The sequence below is a fragment of the Lissotriton helveticus genome, chromosome 10 (genome assembly GCF_964261635.1).
Source record: "Lissotriton helveticus chromosome 10, aLisHel1.1, whole genome shotgun sequence".
NCBI classification, from domain to species: domain Eukaryota; kingdom Metazoa; phylum Chordata; class Amphibia; order Caudata; family Salamandridae; genus Lissotriton; species Lissotriton helveticus.
The window spans coordinates 408,364,407-408,387,699 of NC_136071.1; the positions used below are offsets into that span (position 1 = coordinate 408,364,407).

Below are 23,293 nucleotides of genomic sequence, written 5' to 3' on the forward strand. Positions count from 1 at the left end.
TTAATAGTTATGCATTCATTCAATGTACTTGTTTTCTTTTGTCCTGTTTTGTTCTTGGAGGTATTAGGATATCAAGAGCTTCCTGGAGCCACTCTAAGTTTTTAAACTGAATTTATTGTGTATAAATCTGTGTTGGATGTTAGTTGTGTTTCTAAGTATTCAAAATTGAGTTTGTTCAATAGTCGATATGAGGTTGCATATAAGGTAGGCTTAGATGTGGTGATTTGTGGTGTTTTGTGTTGGAAAGCTACTTGATGGTGGTCTGACCAGAGTAATCCTTTGAAAGGTAACTTGGTCTGTATTTGCAAAAACATCTAGGATGTGTCAAGCGATGTTTTTGGATGATCTGATGTAGATTCAGTGTGTTTAGGCCAGTGATGATAGTTCTTAGATGGATGGAGCCTATTGGGTTCGTCAAACCATATATTTAAGTCACCTAAGATGCGTATTTTGGAGTGTCATAAGGTTTGAAACTGTGACTAGAAACTTGTCTTGAGATGTTTAATTGCTAGGTGGTGGACTGTAAAGAAGGAAGTTACTGGAGGAAGTTGCCAAAGGGTTGAATCTGGTGATAAGGACCACACAATCTTGTTTGGAAATTTTGCCCAATTCAGTGAGATTTGTTTCCTTTATTATAACTGGTCTACCTCCTCTCTTGCCTATGTGATTTTGTGTGACAGTTGGATAGCCTCGAGAAGCTGTTTCATGCAACACTGGAGCCATGTCTTCTCCCAGCCATGATTCAGTTATGAAGAGAAAGTCACGCTGTGTCTCTATGAAAAGGTCGTAGTTGTGGAGCGTGTTTTTAGAGTGTGATCTGGCAGTCTAGAGATTGTGTTTTGGTGGTGGTGTGACCCTTTTTTCCAGAAGAGTGAGTTGTATTCTTTGAACTTGTAGAAGGTATACTATTAGTATTGGTATTAACTGTATCAGGATAACAATAGTGTTTGACTATATCTTAATCCCGGTCCACAAGGCTTGGAAGGCATTTAGTTGGGTCTTCATGTAGGTGGTGGAGATAGTGGTCGAGTCAGTTGGTGGGTTATTTTGTTTTTGTAGAGTAGCCTTGTGTAATAGACAAGGAGATGGGAAGTTGCTAAGAATGCTATTTATTTTATTTGTGTTTTTTGAGGTTGAAGGTCTGTGGGCTAGGGGTGGTGGTGGTGGTGGCGCATGTGGGTCATGTTTTAAGACTCTAAATTGTGCAGTGGATAAGAGACAGATGAGTGGATGTGAGGATTGGGAGTTTGTGGTAGATGTTGGTGAGGATAGAACATTTGGGAGTTACAATTCAGGATTTATAAAGTGCTGCTAATCACTCCATAGGGTATTCAGGTGCTTGCATGTCCCGGAGGTTTATTCGAACTGCCAGGTCTTGAGGCTGAAAGTGAAGTGATTGTCCGAAGTTACTTGGGGAGACTGTTCTAGGTCTTAGCTGCGATGTGGAATAAGGAACGTGCTCCACTTCTGCTTCTGTAGATGCAAGGAGTATCAGCAAGTAAGAGGGAGTCCGAGCGTAGCCTTCTCGACGGTTGGTGAAAGTTCTAGCGGTGGTTAATGCAGGTGTGTCCTTAGTTGTGTAGACCCTTGTGTCCATGGGTCAGCAGCTTGAATTGGCATCACTTCTGTACAGGGAGCCAGTAGAGTTGCCGTAGGTGGGGTGTAATGTGGGTGCTGGGGAAGGCTGAAGATGAGTTGGGCTGCAGCATATTCTGTATGATCTGAAGTCTCTGTAGGAGGTGTGCTGAATCCTATGTAGCGGGTATTGGCGTAGTCCTGTTGACTGGTGATGAGGGCCTTTGCCTCGCTGCTTCTCGAGTATTGGGGTAGTCTCTTGAACATCTTATGTAGCATGCGCAGAGTGAGGAAGCAGGCGAAGGAGACCAAAGGAATCTGTGAGCTTGTTGCTACTGGTTCCAAGGTTTTTGGTGTGGTTGGACGGAGTGGGTGCGGGTCCTAGGTCTGATGGCCACCAGGAGTCATTCCATGTGTTGCTGCTGTTGCCGAAGATCATTCCTTCCGTCTTGTCTGTGTTCATCTACAGGCAGTTGTTCAACCATTTGGCGGTGCCTATGCACCTGTGGACATTGGTTCTGGTGGTGGTAGGTTCATCTGAGAGTGAGAGGATGAGTTGGATGTAGTCTGCCTACGAAATTGTTGAAAACCTGGGGTCGGACCATATTGGCCAGGAGGGTCATATATACATTGAAGCGAGTGGGGCTGAGGGATGAGCCTTGGTGGATGCCACCAGTTATCTCCTTGGATTCGGTGGTGAAAGGTGGATCCTCTGGGTTCTTCCTGTGAGGAAGGTGATCCATCTGAGTGGTTCTCCTTTAATGCTGATTTGGTGGAGTCTTTTGGTCAGGCGTTGGTGGGATACTGTGTTGAAGGCTGCCGAGAAATCGAGGAGGATCAGAGGTGCTGTTTCTCCTTGGTCGAGGAGGGTTCCGATGTTGTGGCTACGATCAGGGTGGTTTCGGTTCTGTGATTTCTGTGGAAGCCGGATTAGAAGACAGAGAGTAGCTAGTTCTGCTCCAGGTGTGTCATGAGTTTCTCTTTGATATTTTCCAGTACCTTTGCTGGGGATGGGAGCAGGGAGATTGTCCGGTAGTTTTTGAGTTTAGGGTCGGTGGAGTTTTTTTTTAATAAGAGTCTGACTTCGGTGTTTCCAGGTGTTGGGAAATGGTGCTGTGATGGTAGGGTGGTGAGTTTCTGGCAGATCCATTTATTTCAGAGGTTGAAGCTGTGGTGCGGGCATGGGGCTGTGGGAGCTCCTGAGTGGATGGATTTCATGATAGATGTTGTGTCCTGTGTGGAGACTAGGTTTCAGGTGATCAGTTTGTGGTTTATGTTGGTTGCCGAAGTGGCATTTCTGTGGAGAAAGTCCGTAGCTGTGGTTTGGTGTTTGAAGGTTTTGTCTATGGTAGAGATCTTGTTGTGGAAGTAGACGGTGAGGTTGTCTAACCGATCCTGTGAGGGTGTGATGTTGTTTTCGCTGGCAGCTGGGTTGGAGAATTCATCAACGATGTTGAAAAGTTCCTTGTGGGTGTTGGTTTCGATGCGTATGGCTAGGGATGACTTTGTTACCCTCAGCAGGCAGTGGTAGAGGTTGAAGGAGGTCTTGTATTCTGCCATATCTAAGGTGTCCTTGCTGACGGGCCTTCTCCTCGCCAGCTGTTTGCGGTCTCGTATCGCTGTTCTGAGTTCTTGGGTGTACAACTGGCCCTTTAAGAGGATTTGCTTTGGGTATTGCTCTTGATATTGGGATTGTGGTTTTGCCATCGGTGGAGGTGCAGTGTATGGTCTCTTTGTGGTTGATAGCTGTTACTCCTCCCGGCTTGTTGGTGCGGTCCTGGTGAGTGATTTTATATGTGTCTGAGATCGCTGTGGCAATATTTGGGGTGGATCTGAGGTTGAGCAGGGTTTCATAGAGTAAAACTGTCAGATGCAAGGGTGGCGATGAGGTCCCATCATTCCGAGGAATGCCTGCCTAGTGAGAGTGTGTTGAGAAGGGGGCATGCGAGTTGGTGTTTTTGTTCCAGGTGGTGTCCTTTGTGTGTTTGGTTGGTGTGTGTGCTGTGCCAGGTGAAGTGGATGCAGGTGAAAGGTCCTGCCGTTGAGCATGGAGAACGTACTTTTTTTAGGATGTGTATTATTTGTGTAGTCCTGATGGTGAAAGTGGGTGTTTTGTTTCTATTTTTTGACAGAATATAATTTGAAACTGTGTGAGATTTATGTGCTGATTTGTGTTAGGTTTTGTTTTTGTGGAGTAGTGAGATGAGATATTGATGTAGTGAATTTTTGTGAAGAATTTGGATATAAAGTACTGTTGGCGAGTGGAAGTTGAATGATAAAGGGCAGGTGATGTGAGTTGGAGGAGAGTGAAAGTAGTGTGTGAGTAGATGAACAGTGGTTATGTGTGTTTGTAGTAGATTTGGTAGCTGAACAGGTAATGTGTGGTGGGGCATACATTGTTTGGTTGTGTGTTTTTAGTGAAAAAAAGAGGGTGCTGTTGGTGGATGACATGAGTGGAGTATAGGGTTGGTAATGAAAAGGAGTCTGTTAGGAGCAAGTAGGAAGTAGAGCTGGTGTTCCGTATGAACAGTGAGTGTGTGTATGAAAGGATTATGCTTATGTATAATGTGGGTTTGTGTTGGTTATATGTGAATTTGATTGTGGTATAGAGTGTTAGAGAATGAGGTGCCACTGTGTGGCACCTCATTCTCTAACACTCTATACCACACTGTATATATGTGGTTTGTGGGGTTTAGTAGTTGTGGAGACATTGAAATGTGGATATTTTGTTGTATATGAGCAGTGTGTTTGCTGAGATTGTGGATGGCTTAACATGGTTGCTGGTAAATCGAAAAAAGGGCAGCATCTCTGGTCCTAAGCCCGACCCGAACAAGCAACTGCCTTTGTCCTCTCCGCCTTTAGCCTTGATGCCAGGGCTGAGATGCCCTGAGCCCTGGTGCCCTATTAACCTATCGAAACTCTAGCCCTGGGAACGCTAGCTCAGTCAGCCAATCACAAACCTAAGCACCAAGTCCAATAGAATCCATAGCTGTAGAAACCAATCAGAACACAGATGCAACAACCAATAGGAAGCCTATTTAGGGAGCATTTGACCTTAAACTTAAGGGTCTGTGCAGCGGGGAGAGTCGGGGGTGTAAGGAAGAGCTCCTGAAGTCTGAATCTCATTTGATACAGACAGGCTCAGCACACTTTCTAGCACCTGGTTAACCTTGTAGGTAAAGCTTAAATCTAAAACTATTAAAATACAGATTTTTGCACACTTAAAAAGGCAAAAACGAGTGGTAAATGCACCTTCTGAACACAAATTAAACCACAAAACAAATTAAACAGTCTCCTAAACACCCGGGTTCGGCTTAGGGGTGTATTTTGAATTGGTGGTGGTGGTGGTGAGGAAAGGTGGGAGAGCGGGTGGGAGAGTGGGGGGGGGGGGGGCATATGCCTTCTAGCAGCCTTGACACAGTTTAGGGGAAAACTAGGAAAGAAGTCTAAACAGTCACGGGTAGAAGAAAATAGCAGTTTTAAAAGTACAAATTGCACAGAAACCAAGAGATAAATGTAAACAGCCAGAGGTAGAGAAAACAATCATTTTTGACAGTTTAAAATGACACGGCGCAAAGTGCAATGTGTTCTTATTGGATGTATGACGTTACAACGCGAAATATTACAACGCACTCCGTTACAACGCATTTTTTACAATGCAGGATCCATTACATCGCATGCCTTTACAACGCATGACATTACATAGCAGATGCTATTACAACGCATGCCATTACAATGTAAGTATAGGTAAGTATATTATTTTTTTTTTAAATGTAAGTAATTTAAATTTAATTAATTAAATAAATTAAATTATTTTTAAATAATTATTTAGTACATATATTACTTTAAGTTTATTTTTAAAAGAACTTTTAATAATAAAGAACTATTTTTAATACATAATAAAATTATTAAAAATAATGTTTTTAATTAAAATAAAAGATTGTATTTTAAAACTAAACCCTAAAAAAAAAACCTGTACCCCAAACCCAGTCCTGAACCCTAAAAATACCCCTGTACCCCAAACCCAGCCCTGAACCCTAAAAATACCCCTGTACCCCTAAACCCAAACCCAACCCTGAAACCTAAAAATACCCCTGTTCCCCAAAACCCAAACCCAGCCCTGAAACTTAAAAATACCCCTGTACCCCAAAACCCAAACCCAGTCCTGAAACCTAAAAATACCCCTGTACCCCAAAACCCAAACCCAACCCTGAAACCTAAAAATACCCCTGTACCTCAAAACCCAAACCCAACCCTGAAACCTAAAAATACCCCTGTACCCCAAAACCCAAACCCAATATAAAAAAACATAAATTAATATATTTATTTATTTTAATAATAATTAAATTAATTAAATAATGTAAAATAAAATTATATACTTACCTATACTTACGTTGTAATGGCATGCGTTGTAATAGCATCTGCTATGTAATGGCATGCGTTGTAAAGGTATGCGATGTAATGGATCCAGCGTTGTAAAAGTTGCGTTGTAATAGAAGTGCGTTGTAAAAGTTGCGATGTAACGGTTGTTTCCCGTTCTTATTACCTCCCTTTTTCCTTGCAGACTAGCTGTTTAGGGCTCAGAAGCTGGGACTACAAAATCATCTTGATGCTCACCACTCTTGCAGCCATAACTTGTGCAATCCTAGCTTGTGTTGTAAAGTTGCAATTTGTGTTTAATATTCTGAAATTCTTCGTAGTCCGCAAATTTTCCACTTTAATCATTTTTTAAATATTGATGGCCCACAATTTTCCCCCATCAATAAAGATTTACAATAACTATGACAAAACAAGCATTGAAAAAGTCAAAAAGCTGACAGCCGAAGCTAGACTTATTTGCTTTGCAAATACTTGTTTTCTTCTGCTCTAAGAATTGTCTTGATGCATTTTTAACAAAGTCTCACATATCTACATTTGGCGACAATAGCCATGGGTTGATCTGCGAAAGTATTCAAACCTATGTTGACAACTGCCACATCAGTATTGGTCTTAAACTCATAAATACCTAGGACTCGCAAGCTTATTTTCCCTCTCACTGTTACGGCTTGATAAATTGGACCTTAAAAACATCTGAGTTGTATGGAGTGTATCGCACTATAATTACTGGATGTGATAAAATCCTCATTCCTGCTCTCATTTTGCAGCGGAAAAGACCCAGTAATTTTTGGGACATGCAGACTTTTTGCATTAAGCACCAGCAACCTCCGCTTATTGCCCAAATGTTGGAATAAGTGGAATTTCTCCATACCCAGGAGCATCGGATTTTAACGACTGCCGCTCGTAGGCTTGAACTCTGTGCATTTTGGTGTCCGGCTTGAACTGTGTGGCTGTGGACTGGGGAAAGGACTTTGAAGCCCCTGATTGGCGGAGAGCATCTACGGGAAACAGCCGGGTCGGGACTGCGAGGTCCAGCGGGCCGTGCGGTGTGATCAGTGGCCGCAGCTGGAGCCTCTTCCCGTATCCCTCCCTCGGACTATATTTGACACGCCCATTGACGCGCTAGCGGGACACGCGCGCGGGACGTAGAGCGGGGCGAAGCCCGGGCAAAGGGCGGGCCGTCTACGGCCGTCCAAGGCCGAACTAGGCTGGACAGGGCCATCCCATTTTAATTTCCTAGTAGCTGTTAGGTTGTATATCCAATTTTATTCGTCCATTATTGTGCTGCATGAAAGATTTTCCGATAAAGACGTCAATCTATTGTAATATTAATTAACGGTGAAAGGTGGGTCAGCCATTATGGCCTTACGTTCAGGGAAAAATAGACTGGTTACTGTTAAAACAAACGCTGGACTAGTCACAGGTACTCTGGACCAATTCTTTAAAAGGACCACGAAAATACTGGAGAAGGAAATAGCCCTTACCAAAAAACGTTTGTCGCTTGATATTTTGACAGGCAAGCGGTCTTCCTTGGGGGCGATCGGCTCAGCTATAACACCGGCTGATGGTAATGAGTTGGCCCCCTTGGTAGTTTCTAGCCCTATACCCTGTCTATTAGAAGACCTGGCAGCAGGTTCAGTTAGCGGCACCACATCGAGTCTAATTGCATTGGGTTCCTTCTCTAGCAATGAAAGCCGTAAAAATCAACACCTATTTTATCTACCCCCCAATTTCCGTTCCCCTGGTATTACAAGCGAAGGGGCGGGAGGGGGAGGTGGGTGAGGAAAACGGTTCCCTGACCCTTAAACCCAAGAAAAGGAAGAGAGGGGAGGGTCATAAGAAGAATAGTGGTCAGATTAGAAGCAAAGCACCTAAAGAACAAAACCGTAGAGTTTCCTCGCTGTTGGTAGTTGAACCTACACTCTTAAATGGCGCCTTAAATAATCAGGCTTCGCCTGAGAATCAACTGCTGAATAACAACGACGATTTATTAACCAAAATTGAATCTTTAGTAAGGTCTTTAATATTGCCTCTGATTCATAGAACTAAGAATATTAATGAAAAACTGGAGCACCTGGAAGAAACAGTTAAAGGGAATACATTAAAGATGGACGTGCTGATTAAAAGTATAAAAAGTAATCAAGGGGGAATTTGTCCTGCTGCTAAAGCAGCTAAGGCTAAACCCACTAAAGCAACAAACTCAGCGGTTAATAAAACTGTTGAAGGTCAGCCCGCTTGGGGGATAAGGGTGTCGATAAGGGCGCTGTAACCAAGGAAACTTTATGTCCTACCGTGCAAAGGTTGGTTCCCCCCACTAAGGTTTTAATACGAATAGCGTCCCCCACGGTAAACAATTTACAGAAAACAGGCCTCTGTCGGTGAACCTTCCCCCTGAATCAATTCCCCTCACTATTATTTTAACAGGGGTGCCAAAACTAAGTCCAGAATCCCGTGAATCGGATAGAGAAATTAGGAATAAAGTCATTTGTTGGCTTAATAAGAATAGGCAATTACCCCCGGGTTCCAACACAGAGATTTTAGGTGTGAGGCGGGTGGATTAGATAGGTCGGAGTACAAAAGACCTCGAGGGGGACTGCATAATTGTTAACTTCCGAGATCCTTGGGTTGTAGACCATATACATAGGAAACCGCGTTTTGGTCGGTCAGGAGACATTCAATCGATAGGCCTCCAATACTTCTACCCATATGTAGATACTAGACTGTTATCTCTGTCACAGAATTTTGCCGAAGGCAGACATTTCATAAATAACAGACCAGATAGGTTTCCCCTTCATCTACCCTTAAGAAATAGGTTTGATGCTTTAAGGGGCATGGAGGGTGTTGACTGACTCTGGAATGGTTGTATTCCAAACAAGGTGGTCGAAGCTGATATGGATAAGCCTAGGATTAGGTCTTCTACCCTGACAAAGAGTAGTGATGCTGAAGACACAGTCCCTTTAGTCCCTCAAGTCAAGCAGGCCATTAACACAACTTATTTCAATGAAATTCTAACAACCCATTCAGTGGCCCATGGTGAAGGGAATGGCCAAGTAGAACATCTGCGACCAGTATTGTTGACCAATAATCATGTTAAAACTGGTTTAAATAGGCTCAGTAGAGAGCATTTAAAAAACCCATTAAGGCGATTCTCTGAGGTGGCGACTAACACCATAGGAACAATACAGGCTGAGAGCAGTATGCCCCGCCACAAGTGACAATCCTCTTAGATGATGGAATTAGTGGAGCTGAGGGTAACATTTTTCGTTTAATTTCCTGGAATATAGATGGTTTGTCGCGGAGGTTGGAGGACCCTTCATGGCTGAAATTTGTTCAGTCCTTCGATATACTTTGCCTCCAGGAATCTTGGTATAGAATGGATTTTAATCTTGATGGTTTTCAAATGTTTAACGTTTATGCTGAGCCCGTACCATCAGGCAGAGCGAAGGGTGGTCTTATAACAGCTATGTCGGTGAAGCATAATCTTTTTAAGATTACTTTACTGACTGACTCCCCCTGGTGTCAAATCCTTATGATTAAGGCTCTATTTACAGTACCGCTGCTCCTAATAAACTGGTACTATAATATATTTGATGTAAATTCCACTACTGTTATAGAGAAATTAGAGGATGAGATTGTTAACGTGAGTAACAAGGTTTTCCCCCTCTTTATTGTATGGATAGGTGATTTTAACTGTGTATTGTGTAAATTTAGTGGGTCAAGAGTTTGTGGTATGTTGGACTCAAGCGATCAACCATTGGCTCACTTCACCCATACAAAACAGGGGGATGCTTTAAACAACATTGTTATGACGCACGAACTCTGTGTCCTGGACATGCCCAGTTTTTCTAGACCTATGGGTATACCCACCTTTCAAGGATCAGGGGGCGCGACGAGTATAATTGATTTTGCGCTGATCTCCCTCAGGTTTGCCCATCTTATTAAGGATTTCCAGGTTGATGTAAATCCTGCCAGTGATCACAACCCCCTAATAGTGAGTTTTAACCCCGTAGTTGGGAGTAGTCCTACCCTGGAACAACCAATAACACATAACCAGAACCAGGGAGTAACTCTGAAGTGGGACAAGGTAAATGTGGGGCAACTGGAGTTGGATATTTTTAAGGAAAATAAGGCGGGTATAGAATCTTGTCTGACGCCCACAAATGATCCAGATGTAATAATTAGACACTTTGAGGAACTTTTAGGTAATGTGGCTTCACACCTCCAAAAAACTGTGAGGGGGAAGAAAGTGGACCCAAATGGTTTGATGGAGAGTGTTCTGCTGCACAATCAAGTTTAAAAAAGGCTTTACATCAGGTACCCCGAGACGCCAACCTCGTTAGGAAATCTAGGAAAAAGTATAGAGCCGCAATTAATAGGCGGAAATCGCGATTAATGGCCATAGCCTGGGAAGATCTTGGTAAAGTGGCAGAATTGAGGGACTGTAGACTTTTCTGGGAAATAATAAACCGACCTTTTTTTAAAGAATGGGGATAAGGGTAACATATTAGTGCACATTCCGGAGGAGACCTGGGTGCTACACTATGGGAAATTTTTTAACCCAAACGAGGTGCTGCTGGCTACTGATAATGGGATTGGGGTTTTTAATTTGACGTCAGCTAAAGTACGTAACCTCTCTATTACCTTGTCGGAGATGGAGGTTGCCTTGAGGATGGGGATTCCACTAAAGGCTCCCGGGCCGGATAAAGTACCTTTAGATCTCTTCAAACATAACCCGGAGGTCTGGGCACCACTGCTATTAAATGTCTTTAGAGCAATTGTGGTGGGGCGTATCCCAACTTCGTGGCATGAGGCGGTAGTGGTATCTATTTTTAAAAAGGGCAACAAGGGTGACCCTTGCTGCTACCGGCCGATATCTTTATTGGATGCCTCGTGCAAACTAATGGGTAGAGTGATATTGGCACGTCTTGAAGCTTGGGCAGAATCCGCAGGAACCATAGTGGACTCGCAGTATGGGTTTAGAAAGGGTAAGGGAACCACAGAGCAGTGTCTCAATCTGACACTAATTATGGGCAAGTACATGGGGGCCAGGAATAGTTGTATTCATCTGGCCTTCATGGACTTGTCCAGTGCCTTTGACACTGTATGCAGGGGTAAGTTGTGGCAAATGATGGAAAACATGGGGTTTGAAGAATCATTAGTGACCTTGCTTCCTAGACTCCACGCTGCCACCTCAGTGAAAATTAGATACGGCCCAGGAGGTGAGAAGACAAATCTAATTCCATCCACCGAAGGTGTCCGCCAGGGATGTATTCTGGCTCCATTCTTATTCCTGGTGTACACCAACGGTTTAGAAAGTTTTCTGCTTGATAGCGGAGCCGACTTCCCCCAAGCAAATGGTAAAAGGATACCGATGTTGTCCTATGCAGACGACACGGTCCTAATGATCCTCACTTCTAATGGCATGCAGACAACCTTAGCTGCCTTTGAGGCCTTTATGGGTAACCTAGACCTCAAGGTCAATTTTGCTGAAACGTTTGCTATGACTTGCGGCCCGAAAGGTGTAAAATCTCGTAGGTACATGGTAAGGGATTCAACTATCGCTAAAGTTGACAATTTTAATTACCTTGGCAATCTTTTTTAATAAAAAGCTAAGCTGGGACCCTTTAATATCAGTCGGGGTACAAAAAGTTACACAATCGGTCGAGGCTCTGTTTCGCTTTGCTAGCAAATTGGGGCAAAAACCGATCAGAGAATTAATAACTTTATATAAAGCTAAATGTCGCTCTGCTGCCGTCTACGGGGCAGGTGTATGGGGGACTCAGAAATGTGATAAAATACAAGTCATGGAAAATACATTTTTAAAACTGTTGTTATGTGTCTCATCAGGTACCTCTAATAACGTTTGTCATGGGGAGGTGGGCATTACTTTTGTGAGTGATATCATTCATTTGTCGCCTTTGTTGTTATGGTCTAAAATTTGGCAGTCAGAAGAGTTAAAATTAACGAAGGAAATCTTGTCTGACTGTCTTAAACTTGATCACTCCATGAATATTCCGTGGCTTCGATATGTTAGGGACACTTTTAATATAATCGGGTTAGGGCAAATGTTTGAAAGTCCAGTTATGGCTGGCAAGGATTATAAGTTAATTATCCAAAAAGCTTATTATTCCAGCCGAGGCACTTTGAGAAATGGTGAGAACGCAGTATATAGGAAGGGCGAGCTGAACCAGCAGTTCTACCTGTTATATATCACCCACACTCAATGGCGCTTTTTCTTGACAAGGTTTTGATTAAATTCTTTACATTATCTCTTTGCTTTCCCAAAACAAGGGGGGGTGGTGTGAGCAGCTACCCCCTTGCCCTTGTAATAATAGGGTCTCACAAAGCACCTTGCATCTTATTCTTTTTTGTGCATTGTACAAGGATGCAAGAAACAGGTTTATCAAGCCCGTCCTGTTAAGCCTTGGATCTCGTTACTACAAAGAAGGCTATGAGTATCTTTTGTCCTTGTCAACTTCACAGATTTGTAGTGCCATGCTTAGTTTTATCCGAGTGTCTCTTAACATTAGAAACAAATATGAATCCCCATAAAAGTGATAACTGTTTAGCTAAGAATATGGTGTGGACTTAAGACTGTAATGCATTTTATGAAAAGTTTTATAGATGTGCCTTGACTGTTTTTGAATTTCTTGAAAATTTTAAACTGTAAAATTGAAAAACATGCAGCTAAATTGGTGGCATCAACGGGTGCCATAATGGCCTATGGGAAGAGACTTGGAAGATGGTCGCCGGAGCAGATTCTCAATTTGTACCGATCAATTGTCTGTTCCAAAGTCTCTTACGGGGCGGAAGTATGGGGCTTTAAGACTAACCACGTGGGTCGTATCCAAACAGAGGAAAACAAGTTCCTCAAAAGGCTATTAAAGGTTCCCCAGAGTACTTCGTCGTATATCACACATAATGAACTGGGGGAATCGCATATCGAGGACAGAATAATGATCAGGCCGGACCAAAATTTGGAGGAACCCTGAGGCAAACTTCAGCCGACAACTCATTAAAGACTGCATGAGCCGAGACAAAGGGGGACAGATCCCGTGGCTAAAGTATGTCAAAGACTCTTTGGAAACAATAGGCTGCAAGAATGCCTTTTTGGACCCTGAAGCCATGTCTCATCTAAACAAGGCGGAGGTCAAAAAACAGTTTTTTGATTGGACATCATCAAAAAGGGCCCTTAAGGAAAAGGGGAAATTGTCAGTCATGGCGCATTGTGTGTCAAAAAAATCACACAGAATGGAACCATATTTGGCGGTGATGCACAATGCGCAGGAAAGATTTTATATGACTCGCTTCAGACTAAATCTCTTACACCATCTACTTGCCGTCCCCTCGGGCTTTACAAAATCAGTAGAATTGAAGGGTACCTGCGGCTGCGACACTAGGTCTCCGCAGGTTACCCTTCATTTTGTTTTATTATGCCCTTTTTATTCAGTCCCTAGGCGTAAGTTTTTAGTAGGGATTCTGAAAAAAAAGAAGCTGGGACAGGCGAAAGCTGCTCTACTCTTTCTGCAAGAAGCTTCAGACCACCATACTCTATTATGCATAATAAGCTTCATTAAGATGGCAATGAGAATAAGGAATACACGAGAAGCAATGGACCTTTAACATCCTGTAAAATCCAGCCTGAGATTCTAGTAAAACCCCACTAATGAAGATGTTGCCCCATGTGTAGGACACTTTGGGATATTTTATACCTTCTTTTTAACCTCATTTTTTTTAATAATGCCTTTTGTATAATAATGTCTTTTTATAATAATGTGTACTCATAGATTGTATGTTCATATTTTTATGCTCTTTTATGGTACTCTCTGAAGTGCGGAATAAAGGTATTTGATTTGAAACTGTAAAATGAATTATGGATTTTTAATCAATCATGTATTTTTGTATAATCAAGTGAAGTTTGAATCTGTGTATACTTTTGTGATTCCTTTGTTGAATCGAATAAAGTTATTCGAACGAACGACTGCCATAAATTGCGACATTAACTCTGGAACAGTTGTGATCCGGCCTCAAGTTGAAATTTTAGGGTCTACATTTGTGGATTCTGGTTTTTGAAACGTTTGAGTAATGCATGTTTGATATTAAATTGATTTCCCTAACTTTTTTTCAGATATGAAGAAATTGATTCTGAAACTGGAATTCTGGAGTCCAAAAGGGAGACTACAACTGAGGAGGATATTTATCCTATCTACATGGTTCTGGAAGGAAAATGGGGTATCCAAGGTTCTTGCCAGTTTTTTAATGAGAGAATATGTGTTACAGATCAAATAAGAACTCCTACTTTACAGCCCTGTTATACGCTAGAAGCAGCTGTTGAAAGGTATGTATAAATACCAAGAAAGTTGCACTTAATGTTGTAACTTTAGATTTTTGGTTGCGATAACTGATCGGTCTCTATTCTTAGTTGTGTATCAATTTGTGGGGTCCCACAGCGCACAAATAATGGACTGTCCTGCTCCTGGATCATTTATGAACCGTCATCAGTTTCTTCCCAAAAAAAAACCCAGCAGCTAATTACCACATTAAAGTCTAGGTTTTTTAATCCTTCTCATCGTTTAGAATTTCCCTGTTCCCGACTTTTCTTTCTCGAGTCTTCCTTCTCAGGGCTTGCACTTGAGAAAAGCACCATGGGGCTGATTGCTATACAGCGGCATTTAATTGTAGCAATATCTTATTAGACATCTTTCCTTTATGTATGTGGGAGTGGGCCTAACATTTTATTTTTATTGGAAATACAGTGGTTTAATGAAGTAAGTTCTGACCCAATCCTTGGGAGACGTTATTCTTTAATGCTTTCTAAGTTGTAAATTCTCATAGCTCCTCTAGCCTGCCTACCCCAGCAACCTGCCCACTTCCTTTCCAGTCTGTCGTTTAGAGCCTTTGAGTAACTAGTAAGCTCTCGTGTGAATTGTGCACCCTATAGAAGTTCTAGTGAAGCGCTGCAAGGGCAGTTTCTCTGCCTGCAGGTTTTTGTCTGCTGCTTTGAGCTTGCCAATCCTCTTGGAGTAGCCCTAATCTATTACTCCTGTCCGTAACCACAGTGCAGTCTCTACTTTAGCTACCAGAATGTTCAGGCTATTCCATAGAGACATGGGAGACCTTGAGCAGTGGCAAAGACTTGTTCCAGTTGTCCCTACTACTGTGCTTGCTCAGTCCAGTAGAAACTGATCGGCACTTAGTATGGTGCTCTATAGAGGGACCATATTCCAGTTTGCAGTTAAGCTACAGCATAATAACTTTCCTGAACTTCACGTGCCAGACCAGGGCGAAGTGACAATCAAGATTTGGTAAGATGCAGAGATAATGCTTTGCTTGGACCCAGTTTTACATGAGAGAATTATTATAGATTTTGAGCTAATTTTATCTGATGTTAAAAATAATTTAACTTGTGTTATTCGTAATGGCCAATTTTAAAAATATAGTTGGTTTGATGACGATTGTAATAAAATCCTGAAAAGTTTACATGTAGCTTTGAAGCCCCAACACCGAGACACAATATTAGTTAAATGTCTACGTATAGCCTATAAAAAAGCAAAAATTACCAGGCTTAAAACCTTAAAAGAAGAATGGTGGGAAAACCTGCAGAAGGTGGCAAAACTAAAAAACTCGCAAGCATTTTGGTCTTTGATCAATGCTCCGTTCTTAAAAGACTAACAGGCTATGACCACAGATACCAACGTAGATCAGGAAGATTGGGTGACCCACTTTGAAGGGCTTTTCGGAGTGGGTGATATGCCAATTCTACAATCTGATTCTCAATCTATAGAAAGTAATGAGACTCCTGCTAGTTTTACACTTGCTGAAACTAAACATGCCCTAACCATTGTAAACAAGCAAAAGCACCAGGACCAGATGGAGTCCCTATTGACCTGTTCCTAGATAATCAAGACCTGTGGGCCCCACTTCTTACAATCTTTTTAAATAAAATTGCCCAAATATGTGCACCACTATCGTGGAAGACAACCGTAATTGTCCCAATATATAACAAGCATTTACAATGCAACAGTCTCGCCTTTGCAAAAGTTAGAGCTATTGGCATTGTAAATGACAATTTTTATTCATGTGTTGGTTTTGAAAACAGATAAATAAATGGCATTGTCATTTACAATGCCAATAGCTTAATCTCTTGCAAATGCGAGACCTATTGCAATTTCACACACACACAGAGCCACAAATACACACACACAGAGCCACAAATACACACACACAGAGCCACAAATACACACACACAGAGCCACAAATACACACACACAGAGCCACAAACACACACACACAGAGCCACAAACACACACACACAGAGCCACAAACACACACACACAGAGCCACAAACACACACACAGAGCCACAAACACACACACACAGAGCCACAAACACACGCACACACAGCCACAAACACACACACACACAGCCACAAACACACACACACACAGCCACAAACACACACACACAGAGCCACAAACACACACACACACACAGAGCCACAAACACACACACACAGAGCCACAAACCCACACATACAGCCACAAACACACACACACAGCCACAAACACACACACAGAGCCACACACACAAATAGAGCCACAAGTCAAGTCAAGTCAGAAAATTTATATAGCGCGCTACATACCCAGAGGGTCTCAAGGCGCTTGAAGAGGGGAGGGGAATTACTGGTCAAATATCCATGTTTTAAGTTCCTTTCTGAATGCTAGGTGGTTCTGAGTGAGGCGAAGGTGAGTGGGAAGTGAGTTCCATGTTTTAGCTGCCAGGTAGGAAAAGGATCTACCTCCCATGGTGGTTTTGTTGATGCGAGGTACAGTGGCCAGGGCTTGGTTGGATGATCGTAGCTGGCGTGAGGGGGTGTAGAAGGACAGTCTTGCGTTGAGGCATTCTGGTCCGATTTCGTAGAGTGCCTTGTGTGCGTGGGTTAGGAGCCGGAAAGTGATCCTCTTATTGACGGGGAGCCAGTGGAGGTCTTTCAGGTGACCAGAGATGTGATTGTTGCGCGGGATGTCTAATATGAGCCTGGCTGAAGCGTTCTGGATTCGTTGGAGTTTTTTCTGGAGTTTAGCGGTAGTACCGGCGTAGAGGGTGTTTCCATAGTCCAGTCGGCTCGTGACCAGAGCGTGGGTGACCGTTTTCCTAGTTTCGGTGGGGATCCAACGGAATGTTTTTTTGAGCATGCGAAGAATGTTGAAGCAGGATGAGGAGACGGCGTTGACTTGTCTGTTCATTGAAAGTGAGGAATCCAGGATGACGCCCAGGTTCCGTGCGTGGTCTGTCGGGATGGGTGCTTTTCCAAGGGCTTCTGGCCACCAAGAGTCGTCCCATGCGGAGGGGGAGGTACCTAAGATGAGGACTTCTGTTTTATCTGAGTTCAGTTTCAGACGGCTGTGTTTCATCCATTCGGCTACTTCTTTCATACCTTCGTGTAGGTTAGTTTTGGCGGTGCTAGGGTCATTGGTGAGTGATAGGATCAGTTGAGTGTCATCCGCGTAGGAGATGATGTTAAGGTTGTGTTGGCGGGCGATGGCCGCGAGGGGGCTCATGTATACGTTGAAAAGGGTGGGGCTGAGTGAAGATCCTTGTGGTACGCCGCAAATGACTTCAGTGGCCTCTGACTTGAATGGTGGAAGGCGGACTCTCTGGGTTCTTCCGGTGAGGAACGAGGTGATCCATTCCAGTGCTTTTCCTTGGATTCTGATGTTTCTGAGGCGCTGAAGAAGGGTGCTATGGCAGACTGTGTCGAAGGCTGCGTAGAGGTCGAGGAGGATGAGGGCGACTGTGTCTCCATTGTCCAGTAGAGTTCGAATGTCGTCTGTTGCTGCGATGAGGGCGGTCTCGGCGCTGTGTTTTGCTCGGAAGCCGGACTGTGAGGAGTCGAGGGATTTGTTGGCTTCGAGGAAGGCGGCGAGCTGGTTGTTGACGGCTTTCTCGATGACTTTGGCCGGGAATGGAAGGAGCGAGATGGGGCGGTAATTTTTGAGTTCGGTGGGGTCCGCTGTGGGTTTTTTCAGAAGGGCGCTGAGTTCAGCGTGTTTCCAGCTTTCCGGGAAGGTGGCGGAGTTGAAGGAGCAGTTGATGACGTCTCGGAGGTGCGGTGCTATGATGGAGTCTGCTTTGTTGAAGATGTAGTGAGGGCATGGGTCTGTGGGGGATCCTGAGTGGATGGAGTTCATCAGGCGGATGGTGTCCTCAGTGGAGATTGGGTTCCAGTCATTAAGGATGTTTGAGGGGGGTGAAGGTCCAGCAGATGGTTGAGTGGGTTGGTCTCCGGGTTGGTCGTCGAAGCTGTTGTGGATGTCTGCAATTTTGTTGTGGAAGAATGAAGCTAGGGAGTCGCAGAGGGCTTGAGAAGGGGTGATGTCGTTAGAGTTGGCCGAGGGATTGGTAAATTCCTTGACGATGTTGAAAAGTTCCTTGCTGTTGTGGGCGTTGTTATCTAGTCGGTCCTTGAAGGCGGTTTTCTTGGCCTTTCGGATCAGTTGGTGGTGTATGCGGGTGGCGTTTTTGAAGGCGTCCTTGGTGTTGGTGGTTGGGTCTTTTTTCCAGGCCTTCTCAATGAAGCGGCAGAGTTTCTTGGATTTCTTAAGATCTTCGTTGAACCATGAGGTCTTCTTGCTGCCAAATTTGCTTTGTCGTTTTTTCAGTGGTGCTAGGATGTCGGCGCTGTTGGATAACCATAGGGTGAGGTTGTTGGCGGCTTGGTCGGGGTTTGAGGAGTGGGCTGGGGGGTTTAGAAGAAGCGATGAGGAGATCTGGTCGATGGTGATTTTGTTCCAGTTTCTTTGCAGAGTTGGTTGGGGGTGGTTGTTGGGTTTGGGCTTGTTGTAGGTAAAGTGAACGCAGCTGTGGTCAGTCCAGAGGAGAGCCGTAGTGTGGCTGAAGGAGACATGGTTGCTGGAGGTGAAGATAGGGTCGAGAGTGTGACCTGCGATGTGGGTGGGGGAAGTGACCAGTTGTTTAAGTCCGAGGTTGGCGAGGTTGTCCAAAAGGGTGGTGGAGTTGCGGTCGTTGTTATTTTCAAGGTGAAAATTGAGGTCTCCCAGAAGGATGTAATCTTTGGAGGGGAGCGCGTGTGGAGTGATGAAGTCCGTGATGTCCTCACTAAATTGTGCGCGGGGTCCTGGTGGCCTGTAAAGGAGGGTGCCTCTGAGTGTGGTATTGGGGTCGGTGTGGATCTGGAAGTGAAGGTGTTCAGAGTTGGCGAGATTGACGTCAGAGCTGGTTGAGATGTGGATGGATTTCTTGTGGACGATAGCGATTCCTCCTCCTGTGTGGCCGGTACGGTCCTTGCGTATGATCTTATAATTTTCTGGGATGGCAATGGTTATGTCTGGGGCGGAGGAGGCGTTCATCCATGTTTCTGTTAGGAAGGCGATGTCCGGAGAGATGGTATCTAGTAGATTCCATAGGTCAATGGCGTGCCTGTGGACCGATCGGGTGTTGAGCAAGATGCATTGTAGGTGGTTGGGGTCGGGAATCTGTGGTGTGATCGTGGCGGAATTGTTGACAGTGCTGGTGAATTTGCAGGAGTAGCATGAGAAAGGTCCAAGCCACACACACACACACACACAGAGCCACACAGAGCCCCCACACACACACACACCCACGCACACTCCTCACACACACACCCACACATCTCACACACACACCCCACACACATACCCCCCACACCCACACACCCCACACCCACACACCCCCTGCACCCCCACCCACACCTCACTCCCCCACCTCACTCCCCCCACCCACACCTCACTCCCCCCACACACACACACCTCACAGACACACCCTACACATCCCCACCACACCTCACCCCCCCACACACACACACCTCTGACCCCCCCCACGCACACAGAGCCACACACACACAGAGCCACACACACACAGAGCCACACACACACAGAGCCACACACACACAGAGCCACACACACAGAGCCACACACACACAGAGCCACACACACACAGAGCCACACACACACAGAGCCACACACACACAGAGCCACACACACACAGAGCCACACACACACAGAGCCACACACACACAGAGCCACACACACACAGAGCCACACACACACAGAGCCACACACACACAGAGCCACACACACACAGAGCCACACACACACAGAGCCACACACACACAGAGCCACACACACACAGAGCCACACACACACAGAGCCACACACACACAGAGCCACACACACACAGAGCCACACACACACACAGAGCCACACACACACAGAGCCACACACACACACAGAGCCACACACACACAGAGCCACACACACAGAGCCACACACACAGAGCCACACACACAGAGCCACACACACACACAGAGCCACACACACACACAGAGCCACACACAGAGCCACACACAGAGCCACACACACACACAGAGCCACACACAGAGCCACACACAGAGCCACACACAGAGCCACACACAGAGCCACACACACACACAGAGCCACACACACAGAGCCACACACACACACAGAGCCACACACACACACAGAGCCACACACACACAGAGCCACACACACACAGAGCCACACACACACAGAGCCACACACACACAGAGCCACACACACAGAGCCACACACACAGAGCCACACACACACAGAGCCACACACACACACAGAGCCACACACACACACACAGAGCCACACACACACACACAGAGCCACACACACACACAGCCACACACACACACAGAGCCACACACACACACAGCCACACACACACACAGAGCCACACACAGAGCCACACACACACACAGAGCCACACACAGAGCCACCCACACACACAGAGACACACACACACACAGAGACACACACAGAGCCACACACACACAGAGCCACACACACACACACAGAGCCACACACACACACACAGAGCCACACACACACACACACAGAGCCACACACACACACACACAGAGCCACACACACACACAGAGCCACACACACACACAGAGCCACACACACACACAGAGCCACACACACACACAGAGCCACACACACACACAGAGCCACACACACACACAGAGCCACACACACACAGAGCCACACACACACACACAGAGACACACACAGAGCCACACACACACACAGAGCCACACACACACACAGCCACACACACACACAGAGCCACACACAGAGCCACACACAGAGCCACACACACACACAGAGACACACAGAGCCACACACACACAGAGCCACACACACACAGAGCCACACACACACACAGAGCCACACTCACACACACAGAGCCACACACACACACACAGAGCCACACACACACACACACAGAGCCACACACACACACACAGAGCCACACACACACACACAGAGCCACACACACACACACAGAGCCACACACACACAGAGCCACACACACACACAGAGCCACACACACACACAGAGCCACACACACACACACAGAGCCACACACACACACACAGAGCCACACACAGAGCCACACACAGAGCCACACACAGAGCCACACACAGAGCCACACACACACAGAGCCACACACACACAGAGCCACACACACACAGAGACACACACCCACAGAGCCACACACCCACAGAGCCACACACCCACAGAGCCACACACCCACAGAGCCACACACCCACAGAGTCGCGCGCCCACAGAGTCGCGCGCCCACACCCACACCCACACCCACACCCACACCCACACCCACACCCACACCCACACCCACACCCACACCCACACCCACACCCACACCCACACCCACACAGCCACCCACACCCACACAGCCACCCACACAGCCACCAGTCCGTCAAGTAAGGTTTCTACTGACCTATAAGTAAGTCCACCTAAAAGATTCAAGTCATGCCATCTCAGAACTGCACCCCTCATTAAACCTTTCCCGACCCCTTAATGTCAGCTGCTCTGCAGGAGAAGGGTCCATAAATGGTGCTCTTGTATTTTGCCATATCATCATCTCAAGGATTTAAGACCGACCTAAGGATGAAAGGCTAAGTTGGCCCTGCTGGGCCTTGATGCTACAGAAAGAGCTCTGAAGCACGTCACTTAATCCAGATAGCTGCCTTTTCTCAGAACCCTTTCTTCAAACCCAGTAAAAGGAGGACGCACCACAGAGCAGTTTACAAACTTGAACATAATAAAAACCACACACAGCTCGAGCCCATGTTTCATGAGCCAACCTATCCAGGTTCTAGTGGTGCATGGGTCAAACATAAATCTAGTTCTTGCACATTTACCCTTGACATGAGGCTGTACACATCGCTCCTCACATTTCAGCAATAGATGGGTCTAGACAACAAGATGTCCAACTATGATGAAACCAATAGCATGTACCATACACACACATTTCTGCAACTGGGGCACAACCCACAGAGGTGTTTAGTGGGATTGGATTTGAACCGGTGCCCTGAATCTTGTACACACAAACAGGTATGCGTCAGGGGCACTATAGCGGTAAGCAATCAACAGAAAAGGCTATATGGCCTGTGGCGCGCAGACACACACACACCTGCAGGGAGTGCATTAACCCTCGCAGCTGTCGTTAAATTCCAACCTTTTGCTCAGTGTGCGCACAGAAAACACAGGGACATTCCCCGACGAGCTATATTAGATCGTAGCACGTGGCCTGCAGCAAACAAACATCCAAAGCAGGGACATTAACTCACCACTTCACATACTAGCACCCGAGACCCGCTGGGCACAGCCAGCGGTCTGCAGCAGGGACATTAACCTGCCAAGCTTTCTTGCTGAGACTTGAACCCGTGGCCCTCAGTCACACACTCATCTGGCAAACCAGTGCTCCATCCCTCCCCGTACAGTCTGTAAACCGGTGGAGGGATGTCTGCAGCATGCGGGTTGACCCACGGATCTGCCTCGTTGGAAAGAACGACCCCCTAGCATCTCACGACTGCAAATGAGGTTCGCCCCGCCGCTCACTCCCTCCTTGGTGTATGGCAGCAGAAGCCGACAGTGAAACACAACCTGGCATTTTAATCTATGCCCCTTGGCAGAGGAAATAAGCAGCGCCCCCCTACATGTCCAGATTTACTCAAAGGGTGCAACGCACAAGGGCGGGCAGCGAGGAGGCAACTACTGAAAACACACCGCGACACAAAACACACAACGGGTACAGGGAGCAACACCATCACCGCCTCCAATACAAACCCATTACTCACCGTCTCAAGTTATGCAACCCCCTAGCATCTCGCGACTGCAAATGAGGCTCGCCCTGGCCTCGCCGCTCACTCTCTCCTTATTTTTAAATGAACAATTGAGAGAGAAAAACAGTTTGAGACTGCACCGCACCGTACGCTTTCCCT

General features: G+C 45.6%; 1 protein-coding gene across 4 annotated transcripts in view; it reads left to right on the forward strand.

The window, feature by feature from the left end:
• GTF3C1 (general transcription factor IIIC subunit 1) overlaps nt 1-23,293 on the forward strand; it is a 2,559,884-nt gene that overhangs the window by 80,187 nt on the left and 2,456,404 nt on the right. For all 4 annotated transcript variants that reach the window (XM_078662887.1, XM_078662886.1, XM_078662885.1 and 1 more), the window contains exon 2: nt 14,081-14,290. In XM_078662887.1, the coding sequence (XP_078519013.1) occupies nt 14,081-14,290 (210 nt within the window). The remainder of the gene's footprint in view (nt 1-14,080; nt 14,291-23,293) is intronic.